The sequence below is a fragment of the Pyxicephalus adspersus genome, chromosome 1, assembly GCF_032062135.1.
Source record: "Pyxicephalus adspersus chromosome 1, UCB_Pads_2.0, whole genome shotgun sequence".
Classification (NCBI taxonomy): Eukaryota; Metazoa; Chordata; class Amphibia; order Anura; family Pyxicephalidae; genus Pyxicephalus; species Pyxicephalus adspersus.
This window is the reverse complement of record NC_092858.1, coordinates 84,143,839-84,161,686: the sequence shown is the minus strand read 5'-3', so window position 1 is coordinate 84,161,686 and position 17,848 is coordinate 84,143,839. Positions and strand designations below refer to the sequence as shown.

The following is a 17,848-nucleotide window of genomic DNA, read 5'->3' as shown; positions in this document are numbered from 1 at the left end:
GGTCTACAATTTAAAAAAAAAATTTCATGAAAAACAGTGGATCACTTTTGGTACAGAAATCTAGACCTCAGTGTAACGCTCAGGTGGTTAAAAAAATTATTTTTTGGTCATTATGACCACACCTAAATTCGTGTCTACATGGCATAGGGATTTGGGATGCAAGATTGCAGAGTTGGACAGGCTGTCAGCCTATGAAATTACACATAAATCTTCTGTATGAGTTTATACTCATAGAGAAACTTCAAAGCTCTGTCACGTCGGTATAGAGATTCAGTCTCTCGCCATCGTATGTTCCCTTCCGCTTCTAGCGTGTCCGACTCTGCAACCCTTTTGGGGTGAGGGGTTTACTATTTGTTCAGATTTATATGGTATTCCCCTGGCTTCTTCTCCAGAAATGGCTCTGCTCCCTATAATGCCTAACCCTCCTGGGTACTATAAGAAAACTATACATTGTCACTTGTTAGCGGCTGCCCGCCAGCTTATACTATTAAATTGGAAGCGAACCTCTGCCCCTTTCCATTGCTCTCTGGCTTGACAAGGTCAATGATATCATGAGGATGGAAGAAATCAGAGCGTTTGATAAAGATTTTATTGATAAGTTCACTCCTGGCCCGTCACTCCTCTCCCCAGCCCATATTAGATTCAATGTTCCCATAAGAAATCAAATCCCTTACCCTTCTTCCCACCCTGTCCTTTTATTACATCTCCTCCACGCTTTCTTTCCTAATTCATATTCCCACCCCACATGCTGAAAGAATAAGGCTCACAATGGTTCCTACTTGTGTTGTGTTAATTTTAATGTTAAAAAACATTAAATCTCAAGTTTAAGTTACTCATATTTTGTGCTCTCTGCTGCACCCCACTCACCTATGAACTGGGACCCAGTGATGTCATAACTGCATTTCTGCACTGCAGCCTTCCTTAAGGCCCTTTTCAGGCTTGCATCAGAAAATTGCAGGGTTGGCCACTCCCAGGTTCATAGCAAATTGCTGCTATGCCTCCTGGAGTGGCAAACTATAGTAAAGTTTGTGCGAGTTGCCTTGGCATTTGCAGTCGAAAAAATAAAATTTGGCAAGAAACAACATGTTCCTTCCTTCCATGCCAAAACCCCATCGCAAGCACAATGCAGGTGCAGCTTCATGCAAAAACTTGAAAAAAGTGGTTCTCAACAGCTACATACAGTTGCATGTGGTGTTGGCAATAGTTGTGCAAATATGCAAAGGCATTGAAGAGTGAAATTCCGTCTAGTAGTGTGATTCATACGCTGCCTGCCTGCTGAGGCTTCATTATGAAATTAAATGAACAGAGTGGTTAGTGGAAGTAAGGCTAGGGAAATGTAGGCTGAATGATGCTAGATATTCTCTAGTCAATAAGGTAGGATTCATCCTTGCTGCAGCTTCCAAGGCACACTGCAAGAAGTATAGAGTGTGCTGTAAAATCTCAGGTAGCTCACACAGCAACCTTTTGGAAGAGTCATTTATCTCAAGAAAGAATGGTTAGAAATACAAAACCCTTGTCTAGGAAAATAGCTCCCTTATCTGAGTTCACTTTTAAAAACAAGATCTAGACAAGCAATAGGATGGATACACAAGCCCTATCAACAATGGTGTTGATTTTAAGGACAATTTTAGTATTTATAGCATTTTATTAACTAGCATAAACATCCCTAATTGTGTTCTGTGAACATGATTTTTAAAAATAGTTTAAGAAAATACATAAAACAGAAGTTATAAATCCCACATTGGCTTGAAGCTAACAGCACTAATAAAACATTTAAAGAAAAAAAAGATGGCCTGAATTAAATGACCATGAACAGGAGAATTTATACTATTTCAAAGCAATTTCATTTTTCCAGTTGCCTTTGAAGTTAACCGGTTTGTCTGCTGCCTTTATAGCTACATAAAAACTGCTGTTACCATTTGCTGTTCCTTTCAAAAAAGGAAGCTTTATCATTTTAAAAGAAAAGGAGATTGATGAAAAGCCTTTACACAATTTAATAGCAAAAAAAATAAATAAATAAATAAAAGTGGCATAACAGAAACAACTTTGAAGCTAACTGAGCCACTCCTCTGCATGTTTTTTATAAGTCAATCTAGCAAACCATTCTTTTGTGATGGCTAAATAATTACTTTGTAAAAAAAATTAAATGATAACAAGAGTGATCCAATTTATTCATGGTATATTCATAATTTAAATAGAAGTGTTCTGTTAGCAAAATGTGACTTTATACTTGTGAATGTGGATGCAGCCAGTATAATCCAGTTTTAATCTCAAATTGTTTTGTTATTATGCAGGGACTTGCTTTATTATAAATCTCTGTCCTTGACCTGGATATTTTTTTTTATCATTTTTAGCCCTACACACAATCAAAATGGGTTTATGCTTTCTAAAACTTAAGTGTTATTCATAGGTAGTGCTTGTTATAACGGAGCTGATTTTCACTATGCAACTAGGTATGGTGTATTGTGGTGCCATTCATTTTGAGTGGCACCCTAAAATACAACAACCTATGTGCATTTTAGAGCACCACAACACACAAACCTTTTATAACAGTGGTCAACCTTTACGGACCCACAGACTACTAAATTTATTGTCTCTGTACCGCGCATGCACGGGCAGCCAGGTGTCAATCAAAGGGGAGGAAACTTCCCCCATAGTGGCGTCATGATGCCAGAACCCGCCCACTCTCCCATCGCCTGCGGTCCATACGGGGCACATGATCCGTGGCTGCTTTTCGTAAGGAAGCAGTACTTTATATCCATGGAAATCATTTTTAATATACCTTCTTGGAAGCTGCTTGGTTAAACTTGGGCATATCAAAAGTCAGGACCATTTGTCCTAGCTACCTGGAACTTTGGGGCAGCACGGTGGCTTAGTGATTAGCACTCTGGCCTTTGCAGCGCTGGGTCTGAATCTCGGCCAGGACACAATCTGCATAGAGTTTGTATGTTCCCCCCGTGTCTGGGTGGGTTTCCTCTGGTTACTCCGGTTTCCCCCCACATTCCAAAAACATGCAATTAGGTTAACTGGCTTCCCCCTAAAACTGTTCTTAGACTTCATTAATGACATAGGACTATGATAGGGACATTGGATTGTGAGCTCCTTTTAGGGACAGTTAGTGACACAACTATGGACTTTGTACAGCGCTGCGTAATACGATGACACTATATAAATACTGTGTATTAATATTAATAATAACTTTGCCCTAAATACTTTAAACAACCATATATGTACTAAACTTTGGAACCTTTATGAGGATTTATATCAACCAGCAAAACTTGGGTGTATTCATCTCAAAGGCCTGCTTTGGACTGCTTGTCTACCTTCCCAGGGTCAATATTTGTATTGCTATCCTGATTTTTGTCAATATTATTGTACTTTAGAAAATTGTTTGCTATCTAACTCCTGATGAAGCAGACCAGATCTGCGAAACGCATAGAATTTAGGTAAAATAATAATTAATTAAATACCAACCATAATCATGCACTCCTTTTGATGACTCATCCTCCTTAAAAGCACCTGAAGACACTGTTTGAACTATTTATGTTTTGAGATATTTATCTATATAAATGATTTTATGATATTATCATGGTCTACGTGCAAATTGATATGTTCAACAAGATGTTTTAATATTTTTTATAAAAATTTGCTTTTTTAATTAAGAGTTTGGTACCTTGAAAATCTCTTTTTACAATAAAGGTAGTGCTGCTTTCCTCTTCTTCTAAACAGGACTAACAAATATTTACTCTTTACTAATTATTTTGGGGTGTGGTACCTTTGACTGAATTCGATATACAAGTGGGTTAAGAAATCTTTTGTGACTGCATTTTACTGTGTTAAAAACTTTAATAGCAATTTGGGGGAAACGCCTGAATTAGTTAGTGAGCCAGTTGTTTAAAAGTTTTTACAGTGTAGTTTGTGAAAAAGATTTTAAAATGTATAATAAAAAAGTTTAAAATGTGTAATATTTTATATTATTTACTTTGTCTGGGCAAGTTATATTATGACAATAAGTCTTAAATCCACCCACAGCTTTTAGATGGCAGCAAAACAGCAATCTGACTTCTTATAGGTCTATTTCCCTCTGTTAGATGGCTTTTCACACTTTTATTTTGCAGATGTGCACATTTATGTGACATTGTTTTGCTTATCTTACCTTTGGGAAACTGAAAACTGATTAATGTTTGACTTATTGCAAAAAAATTGGAATGCTGGGATGCTCCGATCTGACCCTTCAGCTATCTCCATAATTTTGGTGATCCCATATATCTATATGTTTAAGGGACCATAGATATCTCCCATCTCTGTCTGATCTTTTTTTCAATAACAAGAGCTTTGTTCTTATCTCTATGTACGGTGTTTCCCTGCTCGCTGTGTGCAGAGGGGAGGCTTGAAGAGGGAGGGGCGGTTTGCATGACCTGGGAGGAGGGAGTTGAGAGAGAAGCAGTTGTTCCTTTTTGCATATTAAAGCACAGCTTGCTCCAGAAGTTAATGAATGTCTAGGCTCCATAAAGTTTTTTTTTTGGAGGAGGAGGAGGATTTTTTACGGTAACTGACACAATGCTGCTGAATAATATGTTGAGACAAACATCTGACCTGATTCGACTTACATACAAATTCAACTTAAGAACAAACCTACAGTCCCTATCTCGTATGTAACCCGGGGACTACCTATAGTAAAGTTATGAATTTTTAATAACATTCCTGGTGGATGGTAAAATATCTCACAGGGGTGACGTGTATATTGGAAAAAAAACTGAATTAATTCAACCTGGCATACCTGGTTTTTATTTAAAGTGCGCCTGTGCCCACACAGTTGACATGAACCTATTCACATATTCAAAACAAGCGGTAAACCAGAATTAAATCAAGTTCTAACACAAGAAGCTGTTTGGATTTTTTCCTAGCAGTTTAACCTCTGAGAAGGTTTTGCCTAGAGCCAGTGAAAACCTCTGCTTGTAGCAGTCAATAGGAATAGGAACACCATGGAAATTTACAAGAGTGGTTTGCACTGGCATTTGTGTAGAGTTGCAGTTATTAACTGGTAGAAAACCTTGATATGCAGAATCTCTTTGAAAGCAGTAAACTTTCAATAAATGTTTCAAAAATGTGACAAAGATTTTTTGGCATTTTTTCAGCATCTTAGAGGTATAGCAGACAGGAAATGGCCAAGGAGGGCCCTCAACCTTTTTTTAGGCAGCATCTTTACAGTGTTGCAAACACTGAAAAACCACTGGCTAAATGCCAAATAAACATCAGCTGAAATGTCAGCATTTTCTCCACACTATTCCAGTGTTGCAGCTGAATCAAATTACAGTTTGTATAACTAAAGCCTTATTGCAAGGTTATTAAAGATACTGTTCCTATAGAATAAGATATTAATTCCTATGCTGTGAATTTTTTTAATTACTTTCTGCGCAATGCCAATAGATGCAGATATGAATGTGTCAGAGTGCTTTTACTTTTTGATGAGAATATGTCAATATTTTAGTGTGCATGTAGGCAAAGGTTTAATTAAGGATTTGTTAGAATACTGCTGCTATTATGTATTTATGTGTTATCCACTTTTATGTCAATAAGTGATAATGCACACAAGTAAGCATTACACTGAACACCGTACTTACAATTATTAAACATATTACAATAAACTTTGAGCACTGGCCCTGACTTGTAACAATCCTGGACGTGATTCATTACACATGGATTATATTTTACATGATTACGATGTTGTTTATTTTTTTTTTATAGTGGAATTCAGGATTTCATCCTGTAAAATTAATGTTTTGTAAAAAAAAAAACGGAATGGGGTCTGGTTAGCAATAGGAAGCAGGCAGGTAATTATAAAAGAACAGTTTGTAATTACCCTTTAAAAAACAGTTGTCAACTTTAATGAGATAGTCACATTTTTTGTAATCACTGCCTATTCTTTCAGTAAGTAACAATATTCTTTCAGGTAGTAACAATACGGTAACAATAATAAAAGGTAACTCGAAAAAAGAGATGGAAGGATAACTGTATTTTTAACCATCCTATCATTTTAATGACCATTTTATAGTGCCCTTCACCTTGCTGCACTCCACATTTCTGCAGTCATCAAGGGTTAGTAATGCCTGGCTATAGTCAGAAAAGTCTTACTGGAGAGAGATCACAAGTGGCTATTTCAACACTCATTGCAGAGATGGTCCACTATTATCACAATCAGGAAACCCACTATGATAAATGCTATAAAGACATTGCTGAAATTGTTCCTGAAAAAGAGAATGCAGATATATCGGCACTGGCATAAATGCAACAAAAGATGACCCAAAAAACAAATACTTTATTAAAAACATTTGCAATTGTTTTTGATATGCAGTATTCTAGCAAATTGTCCTTGATGGTTTACATATGTAGACTGCAATTACTGACTTCTTACCCTGCAAATACTAAAATACTAGTTACCTGGTTGTCATTCTAATCCTCTAGTTGAAATACTTTGAAACACAAACTTTTTAGGACTTTACTCAGACTTTCGTGCGCTGAATACATTTTTGAAATGTTAAAGTTAGTGGCTAAGAAGCAACTTTTTATTGTACTCATTTACAAAAAGGAAGTCAGCAATGGTAAGCTTTCTTATAAGAAAAGTTCACTTTAAGGTGAGCCTGTGCTTTGCCAATTCAGGTGAAAGCAACCAGCTTACTTTATAGCCCTCCTCCTCAATTCGTAGATATTTTGATATTCTTTGCTGCTTACCATTTCACTCAGCTGCTGGGAAGAGAAAAAGACAGCTTAGTGTAAGCTTCAAATTGCTTCAGCAAAAACTTACACAGCAGTGAGGGCCCATCAAAGGACGGCAACTGACCAAGCACCAGCACTTTCACATTTATTGAGCCGTAAGCTTTACTATATTAAAAAGTACAGGGGAGTTACTTTGCCTCCACCAAATTCTTGGACTGGGCAGGGAAGCAAAGGAACGATAAGTATGGCTGGTAGAGAATACAAAAGCTAATCTATTGCTTTACCCTGCATTGGACAAAAAGAGTAAATGGTAAAACATTTAAAAATTATTAATCATTGGAAGATTGATGTTGTTCTTGGTTTTATTCTATTTTAGTTTGTAGCTTGTTTTTTCATTATGCTATTTTAAGATTTTTGGAGCACATCTCCAAAATGTATTATGAAAATGGTATGTATTTATTAAGGTGAATCTGTTACTATTTCTATTTTATTCATTCGAATAAACTGCGATGTTATATGTCTATAAGCAGCTATATAAATGCACACATACAAAAATAAAATTTTTGAAAACACAAATAAACCTACATTTTACAACTGCGGTTGACTGCAGAATTCTATCACAAGCTCAACTGTGCTCTCAATTGCTTCCATTCAACTATATAGGAGAGCCATTTTGTGCATGTGTATAATGTAATTTATTGTATTCAAAGGACATTGTTACAATAAGTATTGTATTTAAAAAACTGTATGCAACTAATATACTTAGCATATAATTTAATGTAATAATATAATTTAGCATAAAAATTATTTTTCATTCATTTGCACTTATTGATGTTATCCTTCACATTTACTGTAGACGCAGACCAAACTGTGGAACAAATGTAAATCAACACCTACTTTTCCTTTTTTCTGATGATTTTTCTATTGTTCACAACTAACATTCAAATTGCAATTTATCAAAAATGTTTATTTTTTTTTAGACTAGAAAAAAGAAAAGTTAAATTCAACATCAAATGAAGAGAAAACTGTAATGGAAGACAAAAGCAATTTTTAAGGAAAGATTTATAACCGGATAATTTAAGTTATTTTGACTGTTGTATTGTCTTTGTGCAGCTAGGTATACTTTTATATTCCATAATTTGTGGAGCTATTAGTGCGCTTGGGAGGCACAGGACAAATTATAATATTGTAAGCATACTATTAAATTACTTTGTACTATATGACAATAGGCAGTGGAATTTCTTAATATAACTCACCTTACTAGCACCGGGAAGTAAATGTAATTTAACATATGGGTCAGCCAGTCCATTGTGATCCATTGGTTTCAGGCCCTAGAAAATAACGTCGACAATAAGAACACATTTTACATTTTAGACATCTGCAAGCAGTACAAATTCAAGTCATTGGAGGTGGTAGGAACAGCAAACTGCCTCTTGATGAATGCAGCATCGATAAAAAAGCAACCTCCAACTGCCTTTCAAATAGAAGATAATGAATAAATCTGTTTGGTCCAATGTTAACCATTTTTTGAAAGTGGTTTTCAACAGTAAAACCACTCTAAATTGTATGCAAAAACCACTAGCCTGAACATGCCCCTACTGTCTGACAGATGGTTAGCTCTATTTTTGATCTGTTGAAGAGCTATGGCTGGTGAAAAATTTCTAACATCCAACTCACTTTTGCTCTATAACCCAGCAAATCACTGCCTGTTGGAGAAGTAAGCATTGACATTCTTTGGACGGTTCACCCACTTCTAAACTTTTATTTCTATGTTGCTCATGGGGTGTAGAATAGATGCATTATCTACCTTTATTAAAACATTAATTTACTTATACACATGGACTTAAATAATACTTGTTTTATCTGCTTTCATGTCCCATCTATGATCTAAACAAACAAAGAATATTTTTCTTTATCAGAATAAATTAGAACTTTACATTCTGGAACAATCAAAGAGAGATTCAGTAAACAGGATGGCAATAAAGTGGATTTGGAAACATCAAATCAGGGTTTCTTATTTAGAAATGTTGCTTTAGAATATAATGAGTTCCATTATAATTAAAAGTTCTATTGTTAAATGGCTTTAAAATAGATTGAGCAAAGCGGATGTTTGGCATACTGCCATTTTGCACTTAGAATTCTGACTATGTTGCCGTTACTTATTATGTTACAAAAATGCATATTTACTCTCTTTTCCCATATTACAAACTAATACTGGTTAATAAATAATGTTTAGAGCCGATCATTTAGTTTGAATTATTGTGTTGCCCCAAATCATGGCATGTATTCTGCAGCACCAGTGCAAAACAGAGTAGTGATTAAGAAGCATTAACACTTTTGTTGCCCCTATGTTGTCGTTCTCTAACAACTCACTAAAGTCTTGCCAGGATATGAAGACAATGTGTGCTAATATGTCAATTTTAGAAGAAAATATACCATAGTTTGAAGCTTATCTGCTAAGAGATCTATTTATTGTTTTCAAACAAAATTTACACATTTACAACTGAAGACTCGGTTGGAAAAATGTAAGAAATATTTGGTGAGAGTTGTGTAAGTCTTGGATAAAATACAAATACAAAAACCTTTTTACCCCAACAGAATACATGCCAATACAACAGCTTACTGGTCTCAAGCATGATGACTATGTAAATATATAGCTGAATCCAAAGCATTTTGTTTTGCTTTTGTTTTAAATAGAGAATGATTTTTTTCCATTTGTGTCTCATAAAGAGTGATTTCCTGTCTCTTCCTGTCTTTTAAACTCAAAAGGAAGTAAGAGAATATCTTTCAGACAGTTTTTACTGGATTTATTTTTCCCTATTGTAAGTTTTATTCTTTTTCTGTTCTAGCAGTTGGATTTACCCCTATTTCACCTCTGCTGACACTGGTGATCAGGGCCAGGGTCAGACATAAGAAGGAGTAAAGTGTGCTGCTTTCTGAGCCAATAGGGGCCCCAAGTCAGTTCTGCACAGGGGCCCAATGTTGGTTATGTCTGCCACTGATCAGGTATGCCACCTTGAACCTTTTTTACAAGTCAACAATACAACAGTGGTTCTAACTTCTTACCACTCTATCCAAACCTAAAACAAAATATATCTCATACTGTGCTCTAACGTGTCTTTCATAAACAGTTTCCAACTATGTTTAAGTCAAACCACAGTCATGACATTTAGCAAGCCATCAGCATTTGCACTGTTAAGTTCTAGTACAATTAATGCTGGTTGGGGAAACAGTGATTAATCCTTGAACTACTATATAATATATTGCATGGGATTTGCACTGGATGACTCGTTTGAATATTCTATTATAAACATCTTTATTTTTATCCTCCTTCTTATCACTTGTATTTAGGTGTCAATTTCTTTTGAAATTTTATTTTTCATTTCATTGTTACTTGTGTCATTATTTAAATAATTATCTAAAATATGAAATTTTCTTTGTTGTAGTTTCAAGTAGATCACAACTCTTTCCATGGATGAGAATTGTTTGTACATAAGATATTGCATACATAAAATAGTACTGTTTTGGATGCCTATGTTAATTGATTTTTTTTTTTAATGATATTGTAAAGATGAATCAATCTATTACTGATACACAACTTCCTACAACTTTACAAATACCACAGAAAACACTACACATTTCCTTTAATGATAACAATCTAACATTCTGCCATTCCCACTTTTTTCAAATATATAACATTTTGTGTGTACCATTGTATCCTCTAACATTATAAAGTTATTGGCAACTACATTCAAATAATGTAGTGCTCCAAACTTGTGCTTCAAGGCAGTTGTGTTGTTGCAAAAAAGGCCACTGTTTCAATAAAGTTCTGGAATTGCCACTAAAGTTACATCATTGTGTTAGACTAAGGGCTCCATAATATAGGGAATCTGATATTCCCTCAATTACTGGAATCAATTACTGCTATTGATACACATGTATCTGGAAGATTCCCACCAAGAAATTTTTAAAGGAATGTAAGATTCTCTGTTTTAATAATAGAGCCCTACGTGATACATTTTTTTTAGCAATTCCACAAATGCATGGGTGCTTTAGAATTATAAAATACTAAAAATGCTAATTTGTGTATTTACATATCTTGATTTTTTAAAAGAACCTGTTACAGCGTTTCTCCATCTTCTCCAGTTCTTATATCCAAATCAATATAAATTAATTTTATATTTGTAAAATGTACCTAAAGTCTGGATGTCTTGTTAAAAAAAAAGGATTAGTTAAATACCTTTAATTGCTGGGTATATTATTAGATATCACCATATCCTGATTTTATTGATGCTAGTCTACAAGTAGGAAGTGGGGATATCTGAGAAAAATGACTTAATAGAAACAAAGTACAGTAAATGTATTTGGGTATTCCAGCTTAGGGGATGACATTTATATTATATATATTTGACCTAAAATGACTTCAGGAGTTTAGGTTTTATTTATCATGTCTCCCAGACAGTCTTATTATGTGTCCTTTTAATGAAAGGATATAATCTTTTTGGGTTACTTTCATTTTGTTGTGCTTTGCTTACCAGCTGTAAATCTAGCAACATTCTGATACCATATTTCAGTTTCTCTAAAGACTATTTGTTTTGGCTACAGGTTGGCAGTGAAAATGATGGAACCGTAACTTAAGATAACCTTGAAAGGAAAACTCTACTAGATGATTGATATAATATATATAATTGGTACATAAGGCATTTTTTAAGTTATTGTAACAAATATTGCCTATCCTTTTCAATCTGAACATGGCAACAGTTTGTAAAACTGCCAAAATTTTAATGAGATGGCAGTGGAAATAAAGGTTGCGTAAAGTAACATTGCTAAATCAGAGCAGCATGACAACTTCACTTTTAGCTTGCAGCTATCTTGGTAAAACTCCCTCGAAATTCTCACAAATACGACACAAAGCAAGCAGAAGCATTGTAATTATTCTATTATGATTGAAACTCTTTGATATTTTAATGATCCTCTCCAAGGACAACCATTCAGCTCAAAATTTGAATGATGATGGCATCTTTGTTTACTATACCATTATACAGTATATAATATATACTGAAGTTCACCAAGCTTTGTAATTCTCCTATGAATTGTTGATTCAGCAGTACAGTTCACTCAAATTAAACTAATTATCTCAAAGGTACCTGAGAGAATTACAAAACAAGACTTATATCACTCATTGCTAATGTGTCCTGCCACATGTAAGGGTAAGGAAATGAAATATTCAGTCTGTTGAGACTTGTGCCACTTCTCTCAAGCATGACTCTTCTAATACATGAAAATTACAGATTCTTATCCACTTTAGAAATAAATTAAGCTTTACCATTTTTTTTTTTACAAGTTTATGATATTTACATTTACTTTCTGTATTCAACTTTAGTAAAGTGCAAAATATTGGCCAATTTTACCTTATCTGTCAATCTCTGTTGGAGTCTATATCCCTCCATACAGACCTCAGCCATTTGATTTTACTGTAATTGACCTAAAAGGGTTAAATATGTTACCCTTTCTAAACCATTAGCCCAAAAGTTGAATTGAATCAACCCTGATTGAACCAAAGCAAAGAAAACAGTTTGTAAATATCGAATCTAATTTGTTTTTTTCCAAAATACTAATCTAATTTCTACAAATTTACCCTTGCTTACTGCCAACAAGTTAACACAAAGATTCTGCTGTGCTAAAATTCCAAGTACTGTTGTCAGCCCTGGATAAGGTCTTCTGTGCTGGACTACAGTACACCCCTTTTCATCATCTTAATATTGTAAATAAAAGTTGTTCTAAAATCCAGGGGGAGAATTTTTGCTGGGCTTATGCTTGTGATTTCAGTGCTGCAGAGAGTTGTCAGTAAGTTTGCTGGATTTCTTCTGTATTTATAGTGGTTTAGGACCACATATAGGAAAATTGTGTATTTCTGAGATATATTGAACATGTTTTGTGTTTTTTCCTAGACCTACACTGTATTTATAATGTATAGTGAGATATGTACCATACATTTTACTGCATCAAGAATTCCAAGAATCAGTGGGGTTTAATTTAATCTTAACTGGCTGACAGTCCCTATTGCTGAGTTATCCATAAAAGTGGTGGTTGAATGCAGTGGAGTGGAGAATAAAAAGCTGTTTTTTTGCCTAAATCTTATGATCCTTTTGGAAGGATGAATGCTTTAGCTAAAACATTTTGCTTCTGAAGTCCTGAAGAAACATAACTAGCTGAACATGCAGACTTTTACATTTGTTTACAAAACTTTCATGTAATGACTAATTTACATTCACAATACAGAGCTGATATTTCTACAACAAATATTAACAACCTCTGTACATAGTCCCCAAAAGCATAAATCCATCAAAACGGAGTGATTTTTATTTTTTGTGAACTACAGCAAAGGAAATTATTTGCTTGCATGTTAAGTACTAGTACCCAGTGGCCAAAACACTTCTTGCATACCTTTATTGCAAAAATGATACCCAAAATGGTATCAAATACCATTTTGTGGATAAGTGTCTGTTATGGATACCAAAAGTAACTGCTAAACATAATAAAGGATACAAATGATATGGCAATGATTCCTGAAAAGTTAGAACTTTTGGTGACATCTTCCAGCCATGACTTCAAAAAACATTTGCTGTGTTTGAAAAACCAAAAAATATTCCATACCACAATAGGGAAGATCACATCTAAAAGTGATTTGGCAAATATATATTTCTAAAGTAAGATTCCGAGAACGTAATGATGTGTTTTAGTGAAAGCTATGTCAGGGCCTAAGAAATATTTGAACTTTTCTAACTTCCCATGTAAGATTTTACTGTGTGGAATGTGTCAGGATTCTATAATATTTTTAATCAATAAGTTCATTTCAATTGCTATCTATTCAGTTTCATCCTATGATGAAAACCATTTGCTTTTTCAGCAAACCTCTTACAACTGCCAGCAGCAGATAGAATGCCAGTTTTAGCATTCTTCCCACAGATCTGCAAAGGCTGACGTGCAAGCAAGAAGAAGATGAGCTGTGCATTAAAAACATCTATTAAAGGGCATCGAACTGAATCAGAAAGTAAATGGTGAAAGTTTTCAGGCTTATTCTTAGGTTGTATTAAAATGACTCTGTAATGTCTATTTAAATCCACCTAAAATACATGTTCATATATAAATGTTCTTTTTGTGGCTGTACAACTGTGATGTGTAGCTAGAAAAAAAAAGTGAAAAGTTGTCACTGTATAAACAATAATGCTGCCCTACTGGACCTTTGAAAATGAATATATGATTCAAGACCTATGTGTACATCACAAGAAGGCTATAACCTCAATCAGTGTTCCTGCATGAGGGCTCCAGAGATCTAATTGAATTGTTACACATTGAAAATGGAACAGGATACTCAACTTGCAAAAAAGAATATTCATTCTTATCTCCCGATTTCTTCCCAGTTGACTTTTCCCAGGTGGTCTTTTGTAATTTCACATATGACCCCAATTACACTACAAGATTATCTTGTGCATTGAATCCTCTTAAATATAAGAGGAAACATCAGATATGCTTTTACAGAGATCACATTAAAGGCATGCAATACATTCTGTGATGAAATTACAAAACTTTGTGCATTGTTACTGTTTATATTACCTACACCAGGGGTGCCGAACAGGTGGATGGCGATCTACCTGTAGATCGCAAAGGCAACGTGAGTAGATCGCAGAGCCCTGCCTTTCAGAATAAACTCTACCACGCACAGGAGTTATTAAGTCCAACTTTTTATTGTTGGTAGATCATTTTGGCTCATTTGAAAAGTATTTTGCAAGCCAAAAAAGTGTGGGCACCGCTGACCTATAAATTATACCTATATGTTCTTACAGGCAAAGCTACGACTATAGCTCATGAAAAAAAAAAAAAAAAAAATTAGTTATTACCCACATTTGGCAAACAATGAAATGTTTGCCTCTAATAATTATTGGGAAAGCGAATACAAAAAAACAGTAGTTATGAAAAAGTACTTCTTTGTTTAATCAATTAAATTTTGTGTATGTATTTTTTGCACAGTTTGCAAAATAGGGTGTGGCAGGGGTGCCTTATATGCCTACATACTTTCAGCTAGGATGTCTTTTATGGGCATACTATCAGAGTTGCATTGTTATCAGATGTTGCATATTATCAGAGGTGCCCCACAATAGACACATTACTAAAAGGAGCACTTTGAAAAAGTAAAGCATATGTATAAATTACTATTATACTATTACTATATTACTGTTGATCTATTACATGATCACAAATGCACAGGGTATTTTGCCAAATATAAATAAAAGAAAGAGTATCTAAAGCAGTGTTTCTCAACCTTTTATATGAAGGAACCCCTTGAAACAACTTTCAGGCCTCGGGGAACCCCTGCATTCTGCTATATTTATAAATATACATATAATAATTTTATCCACAGCTCACAGTACTAGCGTGGTGATCAGTAGAAACAATGCCTCTCATACTGCTGGTCATTGGGAGTAGAGACACCCTTACAGATAGTCAAACAGATCATTGGTATCTAATAAACTAATTATTAGGTATGGTTAGGCTCCCTTTGTTGTACAGACTGTTTTTAGCCACCCCGTTTTATAAATAAGAAAATATATATTTGTAGAAAGAACGCCAGAGGTTTTAAATGGCTTAATCACAAAAATTTGTATTTCAGTACTGCAACAAGAAATTTACATAAAGCAATATAAATATATATAGCCAAGGTTACCCACTCCCATTATTATATCATGGGGTTAGGGTAGTCATATTAGACAGCAAAGAAACGAATCCATTGTGAAATAGTGAGTACTTGACATCAATACTTGATAGCCCAACCTGTTTCGCCTATTGGCTTCTTCAGGGGGTATAGACAAATAGCAATTGGTTCTTGATGTTGGAAGATGATAAAAAGTAGATAAGAGAAATGGATTATAGAGTGTAGATGGCTTCAGATCATTTACTCTTTCCTTTGGAGGTAAAATCTGCTATGTGTGCTGTGCAGGCAGCTCACCAGCTGTTTATTCATATAGATGACAGCCAGAGGCTGTGCACGATGTGATCCCGCCTAAAATGAGCAAGGATCAGTACTGAAACACAAATTTTATGATAAGGCCACTCAAAACCAGTGGTCTTCTTTCTACAACTATACATTTATCTAATAAACTAAATTGAGTCTTACAAATTGCTCATTACTCATGGAACCCCTAGCAACCTCTAGAACAACCCTGCGGTTCCACTGATCTCCGGTCAAGAAACACTGGTCTAAAGGATCCCTTGCTATTCTCAAGAAAAGCTTTTATTATCCTACATAAATTGACAGTCAACTTTAGACTGAAATCTACTTAAATTGAATAACTATACAGAATTTTTATGAGTAATTATAACGTCATTATTAATGTACTTTAGTAGTAGAGTAGTAGAGTGGCTGACATCCTACAGAAAATCAATTGAGCTGAAATTAAACTATGAATTTGTTTTCAGTGTTGTATAAAAGTATAACTGTGCCATATCGATCTGGATAATTTTATTATACTCTAATACTAAACTGAAACACGTAGAAAATATCACAAAACCCCGCTTGCAGCAAAATTACCCACTAAGCAAGCATTCTTTCTATTGACAGTAAATAAATAAATATGGTTGGATTTTCTACATTATTGTCTTATTAAAATGTGCATATTTTAATTATAACAAAAGAGAAAATACAATAACATTATGGTAAAAACCTTTAGAACAGAACTTAAATTTAGTTCAGAATTTTACCAATACAGTAAAGCATACTGTTGAAAAGAATCATAATATCAGCACCAAAAGAGTTTCTGAGAGGAACCTAGAAATTGACATTGCCGATCTGTTTCTAAAAATGTCAACTGCCTAGCAGTAATTATCATTCTAGACGTCAATACATACTGAGCCACTTACCTGGAATATGAGCATTCAGCAAATTAAGTCACCAAGCTGCATGTTCCAGGTATATAAGAGAACTGAAGACATATAAGTAGGCTTAGCTGGTACCTAGTAGTTTTAGAATGAGAAGTCAGCAATGGTGGCGCCTAGGTTTCTATCAACACAAGTTGATTATCTGTATTAGAAGATAGTCGTTTATTAACTGGGAGCTGAATAATTTAATATAACCTTAACTACCTACTGACAGCAGGGACATTATTTTACTAAAAGAAAGGGGATGTCATGGTTAAGGCCACCCATAACAAGGCACTGTTCCTTTATTTGGAAGGAGAGACACTGCTACAAAAAGGAGGTACTTTATTTTTTACCAGTGAATGACTGATATCTATATATATATATATACGGTATTTTCCGGCGTATAAGACGACCTTTTAACCCGAAAAAATCTGTGCCGGAGGTCGGAGGTCGTCTTATACGCCGGGTACTTACCTGCAGCTTGCTTCACGTCCGGCGCGGTCGAGTCCCCGCAAGTCGTCTTGTGCAAGCTGTACAGGAGAACGCGAGCCTGCACAGGAGGACGTGAGCCTGGATTGGCTCTCCAGTAGAGAGCCTGGATTGGCTCTCCAGTAGAGAGCCTGGTTTGGCTCTCCAGTAGAGAGCCTGGTTTGGCTCTCCAGTAGAGAGCCTGGTTTGGCTCTCCAGTAGAGAGCCTGGATTGGCTCTCCAGTAGAACACGCCCATTCATTAAGAAAGTTCCTTCTGCCTCTCAGTTCTCGCACAATAGTGAGATCTGACAGGCAGAAGGAACAGTACAATACTGGGTGTATAACACGACCCCCAACTGATTGGTTAGAGTGGTCTTCCAATTAATTGGCAGACCACTCTAACCAATTAGTTGTGGGTGGTCTTATAAGCCCAGTCATCTTATACACCGGAAAATATGTTCAATAAAGAAATATAAATAAATAAATATATATATATACCCCATGGAAAAGAAATAAAGTCACAGAAATAAAGAGATATATTTGTCACAGACATAAAGACAATGAAAAGAGTGAAAGCCTGTTACAAGCTGATCACTAATAAAGTAAAAGTTATTCAATAAATTACTACAAGCATAGCACAAATCATTATTTGCTTTATATCTTCATTATATCAGAATGAAACAAGATCTACGTGTATATATATATATATATATGTGTATATATATATATATATATATATATAT

The 17,848-nt window shown here is 34.9% G+C and overlaps 1 protein-coding gene across 2 annotated transcripts in view; it reads right to left on the bottom strand.

Annotated features, from left to right (window-relative positions):
• Positions 1–17,848, bottom strand: part of DOC2B (double C2 domain beta) — a 246,040-nt gene that overhangs the window by 119,937 nt on the left and 108,255 nt on the right. For both annotated transcript variants that reach the window (XM_072416382.1, XM_072416391.1), the window contains one exon: positions 7,974–8,048. In XM_072416382.1, the coding sequence (XP_072272483.1) occupies positions 7,974–8,048 (75 nt within the window). The remainder of the gene's footprint in view (positions 1–7,973; positions 8,049–17,848) is intronic.